The sequence below is a fragment of the Telopea speciosissima genome, chromosome 8 (assembly GCF_018873765.1).
Source record: "Telopea speciosissima isolate NSW1024214 ecotype Mountain lineage chromosome 8, Tspe_v1, whole genome shotgun sequence".
Lineage (NCBI taxonomy): Eukaryota > Viridiplantae > Streptophyta > Magnoliopsida > Proteales > Proteaceae > Telopea > Telopea speciosissima.
The window spans coordinates 39702695-39712924 of NC_057923.1; the positions used below are offsets into that span (position 1 = coordinate 39702695).

At 44.3% G+C, this 10230-nt stretch overlaps 1 protein-coding gene across 1 annotated transcript; it reads left to right on the plus strand.

The window, feature by feature from the left end:
- Positions 1 to 4362: 4362 nt before the first annotated feature.
- LOC122670627 (SNF1-related protein kinase regulatory subunit gamma-like PV42a) lies at positions 4363 to 5961 on the plus strand. The gene is made up of 3 exons (XM_043867571.1): positions 4363 to 4787; positions 4874 to 5228; positions 5580 to 5961. Exons 1-3 carry the CDS (start codon positions 4432 to 4434, stop codon positions 5910 to 5912), a joined length of 1044 nt encoding a protein of 347 aa, XP_043723506.1. The 5' UTR covers positions 4363 to 4431; the 3' UTR covers positions 5913 to 5961.
- Positions 5962 to 10230: the final 4269 nt, after the last annotated feature.

Genomic DNA, 10230 nt, shown 5'->3' on the forward strand with positions numbered 1-10230 from the left:
ATTTGAAGAATTATGTTATGTGCAAAAAAGAAAAGTCGATGTAAAACACTTAGAGAAATAAAGGGACATTTCGTTAATGAAAAGCCGATAGGTCGGTCACAGTACAAAAGGCCTTGGACTTGCGAGGCAATACACAAAAAAGAAAAAAAAAGACCTTGGAAGGTCGACCATACATTCGTCCAAAAAGGAAAAAAAAAGAAGTCTTCAGGAGGTCTCTTTGGGGAAGTTATCGGCTGGAAGGTCAGACAGCGCAGTAGGAAGATCAATAGTCGGCACGAGGATTTGCTCCACCTCTATGCCATCCTCGGCAGCGGCAGACTCAACAACAGTCATACCATTCTCGTCGAACTGGGAGAGATATAAGTTGGGATGAGATTCTCGAAGCTCATTAAGGATCTCTGCTCGGCCGTCATTGAATCCTGAGGCATAGGTGGACTTGTTCATCTGGTGGAACAACTCCTAGAAGTCCGCTGACTGCAAATACTCCTCCACGGCATCCTTTTGAGCCTTCTGGAGGTCAGACACAGCTTTTTTATTCAGGCCGTCGAGCTTGGCCTTCAGATCCACAACCTTGTTGGCTGACTTCTCCTGTTGGACCTTCATCTTTTCCTTCAAGGCCTCAAGGTCAGACTCGGCCTTGTTCCTCTTTTCCTTTTCCTCTTGGCGTTCCCGGATGCCTGCTTTGGCCGCCTCGCTAGCCTTCCTAGTCTGCTCCTCGAGAGAAGTGTTGTTCGAGGCCAGCTGCTCAAAACGAAGGGTGGCCTCGGTGGCCTCGGTGGCCTTAGAGAGAAACCCTACAAGAATGAGAAGGCGATCAGCCAGAACACCACGATGGGGCAAGTAATGAACATACAATTTCCATATCTCGAAAGAGTGAGGCCGAGAGCTCGGCATTGCTCAGGTCAAACAAAAAGGCTCGGTCAATGGGTAGTCGACCCGCGTCCAGCCACTCTCGAGCGTGAACTTTTGACTGCAACGCCGAGTTCCCCTTGAACAGCCGCTGGAGAGGACAAATGGGGAGATTGCTCATCGAGTCCTTCCCTAGGGTGGGGTTAGTCGTAGCACCCTCGGTCATTTCCTTTAGTTTGGAGGAAGAGCTGAGAGGAACCCCTGGAGGAGCGGGACCCTTCAGATTGACCAAAATCTTGGGCTTATACCGCTTCTCCCCTCTCAAACTCAACTTATCGTGTTCCTTTCTTTTGTGGCTGGTTGCCACGGCCTTGATGCCGAGGACAACATCCATCTTACTCAGATTGGCCGCCTCCTTGGTCTTGGACTTCTCAGCCTTGGCCTTGGCCTTGTCGACCGCCTTCTTCCTCTTCTCCTCCAATATCTCAGCCTTCATCCGAGCCGAGTCAAGTTGAGGAAGACCGCCTGCCACTACAAGAAAAAAGGATGAATCAGACGATTATAGAGCAAAGTATGATAAGTATGAGAGGTCGGTACGGAACACCTACCTGGGGTAAGCTTCCATAGTTGGAGGAACTCCTCCCCTAGGAGCCACATGACATTAAAAGGCTGACCCGGAAGGATCCAGTCGTACGAAGGTTGTAATCATTCAGGATCGGTGCAAGATTGACATATTTTAAATTAATCTTCTTCCACTCAGTCCTAAAGGGGCAGTTGGGGATGGAAGAAAAGAAGAACGGAGGCTTCCAATATTTATTGGAGCTCGGCACTTGGGCAAAAAACTTGTAGGCGTTTAAAGTTTTGTTCCTTTGGAGTTGGCGGGTAAAATAATATCACCTAACCTCCCAGAATTTCTTCAAAAAGTAGAGTTGGGCAAAGAGGGCCACAGTTGCGATCCGACCCATCTTGTAGAAAGAAAATGTAGAAGCCATAGAGGATCAGCCAGGCATTAGGGGTCAGCTGACCCAGCACCAGATGGAAGTGGTCCAAGATCTTGTCCACCAAGCGAAGGATCAGAAAATGAAACCTATACTTGAAGGCAATCTTGTAAAGGGCCACCTCGTCTGGTCGGAGGAAGCAACCCATCTCTAAAGGCCAGGAGACTCGGAGTCGGATATCCTTGGGGATCCCATATCTCACCTGAAGTTCCTCAAGGTCGGCCTCGATCACATTACTTTCTACCACCCTGACGCTACCTTCGGCCGGTCTGACAGCTTGGACGAACCTGCCGACTTGTTTCCCTCCTCATCTGAAGAATCTTCTTTTGAGGACGACCCCGAAGGCCCATCTTCATCAGAGGACGGTCTTGAATCCCCTTCACGATCCTCGGGGATGGGCTGAGCCGGATGGTTAAACTCTTGAGGAATAGGAACCTCGATGTCTACAGAGGGATGGGGATCCACTAATCGTGTTCGTCCGAGCCCAAGTCGAGAATGTCTACTACAGGCGGCAGTACGTCTAATTCTCGGCCCGGGCTCGCGATATCTCGCAGCTTAGCGAGAACTTCCTCTTTTAACCCCCTACCAACTGACATAATTAAGGGTTAGAAGATTTATTGGATGTCGAGGCTGAGGGAGAGTTGAATCACGAGGGGCTACTGAGAAAGAGGGCTCGGACACGCTCTAATGACAGAAAGGAAAAGCTGGGAAATCTAACAACAAAGAGCCAAGCGCAAGGAGAACCGAGTGCTTAAAAGACCGAGTGCTCTAAGTTATCCTGGTGCTTTAGAATTGAAAGCAAGTGCAAATGAAGAACTGTACTCACCCATTTATAGTGACTAGGGGGCAATTGAAGCATCAAGATCCGACAGTTGAGAAAAAATCGAGTAGATCCAACGGTCTGGATCATCTGACGCTTGGTCTACCCGAGTGCAATGATGGCACTGAGTGACATGTCACACGAAGGACGAGGGGCCACCAGGCGTGGCGCTGACAACACCCAATGTCTAATCAAAGCGTCTGTACAAATTTTCTGAACATCCTTGGCACAGAGTGGTTAGGTCGGCACACTCGAAGAAATACTCACCAAGGTCAACCGAGCTTTGATGGGTGGGGGGCAAGTGATGAGTCATATAAATAGTGGTCGAACCCTCGGGGTCGTCCATGCCTGGCCAACCCCTCAGGGTCATCCGCACCTAGCCGATCCCTCGGGGTCATCCGCGCCTGGCCGACCCCTCGGGGTCATCCACTCTTGGCCTACCCCTTAGGGTCATCCACGACTAGCTCAGCCCTCGGGGTCATCCACGCCTGGCCGACTCCTCAGGGTCATCCGTACCTGGCCACCCCTCTGGGTCATCCGTGTCTGGCCGACCCCTCAAGGTTGTCCCCTCGTCTCAGCCGGCAACCGAGCCGACCACTCCAGTATCAGCCATCGGTCACTAAGGCCTCTCACGAGGCAATGTCCATAACCCACCCGAATTGCGAAGCCACGTCGGCACATCCCGATGATCACGGGATATGTTGAGTCAGCCGAATCGGGACATCATCCAACAACGAAATCGTATCACACTCAAATGAGGACTCTTACCAAGTGAAGAGTCCCCTCCCGAATATGACTCCGCCTGACAAATTCCTACTAAATATAAGACTCTTGACATACGATGACTCTTCTCCGCCGCCCTATTCTCACTCTATAAATACTCAGGTATGAAAATCAAACACTCATCTCACTTTTTACTAAATTGAAACGTTGTTGCTTTAGAGACCTGACTTAAGCATCAAAGAATCTTCGACCGAAGTCACACCGACTCTCTTGTGCTAATTTGATTTTCGCAGACTCATCCATGGGCGAACCGAGGGAGAAAGGTTTTCAGACGCAACAAGGTGATTAGAAAGGGGCTCATTGCTGCCCGTACCCATTCTTATTTATTACTTATTTTTACTTGATCTATCTCGAATGTCATTGAACCACACGGGAAGCCTATGGAATGGGCTGCACATAGTTTAGCCAATTTTTAAATTATCCTTTACGCGATGAAATCAAATTTGACTTCTGGTCTACCATATATGGTTCCTCAGTCCTCTTAGGGTGGGGTCGTTAAGCTTAAAATGTTAAATGCAGATTTTCATAGAATAGTCAACCTTCCCAACTTATCTACATCACTTGGACGGTTAATACTAACCCTACTAGAAGAAGATAGACGATCAGAAAGTGGTCAATCAATGTAAGCGCACTACGCTATCATAGTCCCTTGTTAAGCTTATCGCCGAGTCCGAGGTGGCATAGCTATCCTTCTTTAACCTTTTGCTTCCCCAAAGTTGCCATGAAGTAGATCGTTTCGACACGTAGCAAAAGTATATTACAATTAACGAATAAAAAATACCACTCACTCTCTGTTAAAATGGATAGAGCAATTTTATCCGTTCGTGTTCGTGTTCGTGTTCGAATCGAAGCGTCACTACTGTTAAACTTACAATTGTAGCAACCGAGGAAAGAATGCAGAAAGCTATGGAGACGAATGGCAAGAACTGCAAGGCCATTAGCGGAGCGCAATGGTTGAGGGAGAAGAAGGTAAAGGATTTAATGGTGGAGAAGAGGAGACTGGTAGAGGTTCCCTACACGGCCTCCCTGGCCCACACCCTGAACGCCCTGGTGGCCAACAGTGTGGTGGCGATCCCTGTGGCTGCGCCGCCGGGTCAGTGGATCGGCGCCGGTGGATCAATGATCATGCTGTCTGACAAGAACACCGGTGCAGTACGGAAGCACTACATCGGCATGGTCACCATGCTTGACATCCTTGCTCACATCGCCGATCAACTCTCCGATTCCATTAATGGCGACGAACTCGATTTGGATAAGCGTATGTCTGTTCCTGTCTCTTCCATCATCGGCCATTGCCTTGAAGGTCTCAGCCTCTGGACCCTCAATCCTCATACCAGGCATGGAATTTCCTTATTTCTTCTTCTTTTTCTGCTTTTGTTTTCTCTATTAATTGTTCTAGTTAAGAAGCTCAATTCGTGCACAGTGTTGTAGATTGTATGGAAATGTTCAGTAAAGGAATCCACCGTGCTCTGGTTCCAGTGGAGAGTCACATGGAGCACATCTCTGGAGTGGAACTGGCAGAGTCTGCAACCAGTTATCGAATGCTTACTCAAATGGATATCTTGCGTTTCTTAAAGAGACACGCAGCTGAGGCACAGGGAATTCTCTCTCGCTCTGTTGGGGAATTGGGAGCAGTTCCTGAATACGTTTTTGGTGTAACTAATCGCACCAAAGTCATGGACGCCATTAAATGCATGAGGACTGCTGCTCTACATGCTGTCCCCATTGTTGAGGCCTCAGCAGAAGACCTCCAAGAAGATCACAAGCAACTCATAAATGTATGTATGTATATACTAATTTCTCAATTTCTGATCAAGTCCTTCATATTTATTTATTATTATTTTTTTTGATGAAAGTGAATCACACAAACCACTCACCAATCCCAAGAGGTTAACCGATTTTTATGATTGTAGAATGACAGGATATACACAACATACACCACTCCTTTCTCTCTTTTTTTTTTTTTGTTTTGTTTGTTATGTGGTTAATTGGGTTCCATTTAATGTATATGTGTTAATTGTGTGAGCTTAGTATCGGCAAGGTTAAATGGCTTGATTTAACGCATTTCATCAATTCTGAAGTGTTTGGGGTATCAGTAATAAATGAATAATATTCATTTTATGATGCAGGGAAAGGGCAGGAAGCTAATGGGGACATTCTCTGCAACCGATTTGAGAGAATGTCCAATCTCTTTGTTGCAGTCCTGGTTGTGTATCGATGTTATGGAGTTCACTGAGAATGTATCAACAACTTGGACCGTTAATGCCTCAGGTGAATTGGGGCATTCACCAAAGGAGTTGGTGACTTGCTACCCAGACAGAAGCTTGGGCGAAGTGATTGAAAAGGCTGTGAATGGACAAGTGCATCGAGTCTGGGTTGTGGACAAACAAGGATTGCTTGTAGGGATTGTTTCCCTCACTGACATTCTTCGAATGATAAGGGTCTCACTGTCATCCCTTTAGTGATCTTGAGCTATGTGAACTTTAATTGTAGAAGCTCCTGTACTGCTGTACATTTAATCGAGTTCTTATGAATGCTTACATTTGAACAACTTATGCAATAGTTAGCTTTGTGAATAATTTGGTAAGAATTAATTCAAATTATTTTGAAAATTTGGCCTCTAAAGTTTGGACTCCAGAAATTCACTTCAATATAAATAATCTTGCAAAAAATTCAAGAACTGAAAATGTTGGTTCATAAAATTCAGAATCTTAATTACAAAACTTCAATACATGTATGGAGTATGGTCACACATTTTTAAAATATAGATGATGTTTAAAACCCAAATTTATTCATTTTCAATTCTTTGCACAATTTTTTACTGTATTTGCCAATTTTGGAAATTTAATTAACCTTCTTTTTCACATTTTTTTTAATTGTTTCCGTGTCCAAATTTTATTAACTATACCTATATGCCAGGTCACCTATTCTCCAACTTAGACAATGATCAATCTGTCTGTCATTATGATTAATGTTTCTAGCAGAAACTATCGTTTTCTTCACGAACGATCCTCGGGACCTGAAACAGAGAGAGTAATGGGCCGGAGTTGGTCTCCGGGGGAACTCTTCGACGATCAAGTCAGAACAGAACCAGAATATCCACACCGACACCTGAAGCATTTCCTTCGATGTCGGGATCTGTTCATTGACAGCCACTTGATGTCGACCTAAACCCTCGATGTTGACTCAACCCAGTTCAATGTCAATTCTATGCAAATCCAAGAAGCCCAAACTTGCCATGTTTAGCTCCGATTTTGATTCCTTTCGCTACCAAGCCCAATTTTGGCAACTTGGATGTGTATTTTAGCTTCCTTAGGCCCCAAGAAATTTTCCCTTTAGAAATAATACACATGCTCACACCCCATTGGCCATAACCTTGACCAAACAACCACCGTCAATACAAAGACATGCCTTAGCGACGATCCGGATCAAACCCAGTATCCTTAAACGAATTTGGTAGTGCACATACTGCTCTACATCTATAAATATACCCCTGTCACATTGAGGAGGATCCCTTGGCATCCTTTGAATGCTTGAACCCTTGGACAACTCTAAGTCCTACCTTGGCTAAATTTACTCATGCTGAGTGACCCTCGAGCACGGACGACGAAGTGTTGCCCGAAGCAGCGACAAAGAAGCCTGAAATAGTGACGATAATGTCTCCATATACTTCTCCCCCGAGTCACAAAAGGGAAATCTCCAATACTCCTTGAGTTTGAATATTCTAACTAGGTAAATCCCCTATTTTCTCGCTATTTCTCTGTTGTTTTATCGCTTTCTCCTTCATACTTGTTTTGCATCTCTTAGGAAGGTGTGTGATCCCATCTCTTTAGATGGTGATCACACGCAAACTCTTGTTGTTTTCTATGTTGTGTATTCTCAAACATGACCCCTATCCCTTGTAGTTTAAGACTCCCCCTCAGTGCGCCTCACAGATCCCCTGTAGCCTTATTTTATTATTTCTCTTGGGTGAGCGAGTAGCTGCTTGTCCTCGCCATTACATTTTAGGACTGAGTCCCCTGTTTTAGCTTTAGCTTTCTTCGCCTTTAGTCTGTCTTTAGGCTTGTTTGCCTCCTTTTTAATCCTCAATAAATTTTTTACGGAAAAAAAAAATAAAAAAAACAAGACTCCCCCTATTTCTATTTACCGTTTGTACTCCATGATCCTTCTATGTGATTGTGTGCTTCTTGTTTTTTCCCCTCTCATGCATCTTTTTAGCTTAGGACTTACATCTCCCTTTCTTCTACTACAATATTTCAAGGTTGTCTAATACATCTTTCATACGTTCTGTTTCATGCATCATGTTGCATTCCCCACAACATCCCTTTTTCTTTCATGTTTTAACCCTTTGCATACATGCACCTAGATTAGATTTTTCTCCATCATTTCGTTAAAATTTTGTCATGCTATCTATTCTCACTTCATCTTTTAGATCCTTTTATCTTTTTCTTGTCTTGATCACTCATGTTCATTACTCGCATAGCATGATCCTCATACGTTATCCCTCTATTTCGTCTCTTCCGTTATGTGCCTTTACTTTCCTGTATACTAACCCTTACCATGTAGCCAAACCTTCAAGTATATCCCACAACCTTCTATTGTACTTTACTCTATTTTATTTTTCTTTGCATTTTACATTCTTGCCCAAAAGCATGTAATAACCTTACCCTGCCAAGTAATAGAAAGACCAGTAAGTCCGGACGGACTGGGATGCCTAATACCGTCCCCGGACTGTAAATTTACCCGTAATCAAACCGACAAACCATTTGTCTCCAAAAGGGCATTGCATGAGAGTCATTACATTTACAATATTGGGTCCTAGACCCTCTTGTAGGTGGTGACTTCTACATACAATTCACCTCCCTCTTCTTCTCCCTCAAAGAGGGATGAAGTGGAGGACAAGTGGCGATCCCCCGCCATGTCATTTGCCCTCACAGTGGCAAATCCACTGGGGACACTGTGTTTATTAGAATAGGCTAGACTTTTGATGTGCTTGGCATATATGTTGTATTATTGTAACACTTTTTTTTTTCTCTTATTGTATGCTTCTAGATGCTAACTTTAGTAGGCTAAGTTAAATCATAATTTGTATACACTTTCACATACCGTTGGTCATGCTAACAATGCATGATTTAACCCCATCTTTACGCATCGTGGAGTAACCTTGGGCCCGATGTGAAGACATGCGGCTTACCCTTGGTGAAACCATAACTCTTAGCACCGTACCGTTTGGTATACCAAAGAGGCTTGCACCGTCGGACCATTTGATCATCTTACTCGTAGGAGTAGTGAGAGGTATATAGGAGCACCTTGCTCAGGGAATCCTTTATGTCCTATTATCCTTTAACCATCATGCATCACATAGGAATTTAGAGCCCAACGTTTAGGTGACAATACACTACCTGTAATACTGTTTGAAAACCGATCTGACACTTTGTTGACCTTGTTCCTAATTGGCCTGATTATTCTTAATCTTATCTTAGGTCCGTTACGCTAATATGCGGCCCTTGATGTGTGGGCCAACCTAGAACTTGATCAACTTAATGCCCACACTTAATAACTCATGTTTGGGCATGAAGTGTTTGTTGAGAATTGTTTGCGCATCATATGCATATCATCCTTCCTTTAGGGCGACGTATATGGGGTACGAGGTTCTCTTTAGGTCTATGTTCTTCCAAAATTTCCCTTTTGTTCTAATTGTGACCCTATCTTAAATAAGAATCATTACTGTGGGACAGCAGGATATCGATTCTACAACTAGTTGGACTAGGATTGGGAGAAGGTTAGTTTGTGTTTCAAGTCCCTCTGAGCCAGAGATGAGTGATTCAGATAAAAATCATACGGACATGGAAGAGTTGAATGCCCAGATGCAATTTTTGGTTAGCTTAGTGGCCACGTTAGTACCGAGTGTTACCGTACTAGCAACACCACAAGCCAGTATAGACCAGAGTCGCACACGACTCCATGGAGGTTCCTCACATGACCCTAACCTAACCTTGGAGGATGGGGTCATTACTTCTGGACCACGGCTGTCAGTTGAGTTAATTGAGACCCAACTATTGAAACAAATGGTCAAAAAATTGGAGCATGCTATGAAGAACATGAAAGGGGTACAAGACCAGATGATCAACTCTGAGGGACTTTGTTTCTTTCCTGAAGCACATTTACCCGAGTGTTTCAAGAGGAAATCCAAAAAGTTTGATGGAATTGGTGATCCACAAGCCCACCGTAGCGTTTATATAGGCTACATGAGGATCAAGAATTTTTCAGAATAGCAGATGGGCCAGGATTATTTCAAATGTCTCTAACTGAGCCTGCCTTAAGATGGCTCATGTCTTTGGATTCCTCCCAAATGCGTACTTGGGACGACATGGTGAAAGCCTTTAAGAACCAATACTCATACAATATTGAAATGGAGTTAACCCGACAAGATTTGGAAACTACTAAGTAGGAGGCTAATGAAGGATCATTCAATATCTGATGAGGTTCAGGTCAAAGGTTGTAATAATGTGTGACCGGCCCATAGAGAAAGAACAAGTTAAAATGACTATCAAGAATCCGCATATGACTTACAAGACCCATTTGTGTGCTTAGCCCTTGACTACTTTTGAGGCCCTATTCGAAGCGGGTCAACAAGTTGAAGACGTACTAAGCCCGCCTAATTTTATCCAAGGGAATCCTAAGCAAGGCATAACATTGAGCAACCAATGTACTGCGGTTAGGAAAAATACTTATCCAAACAAGAATATTGAAGTGAATGTGGTGACACCGACTATCGAG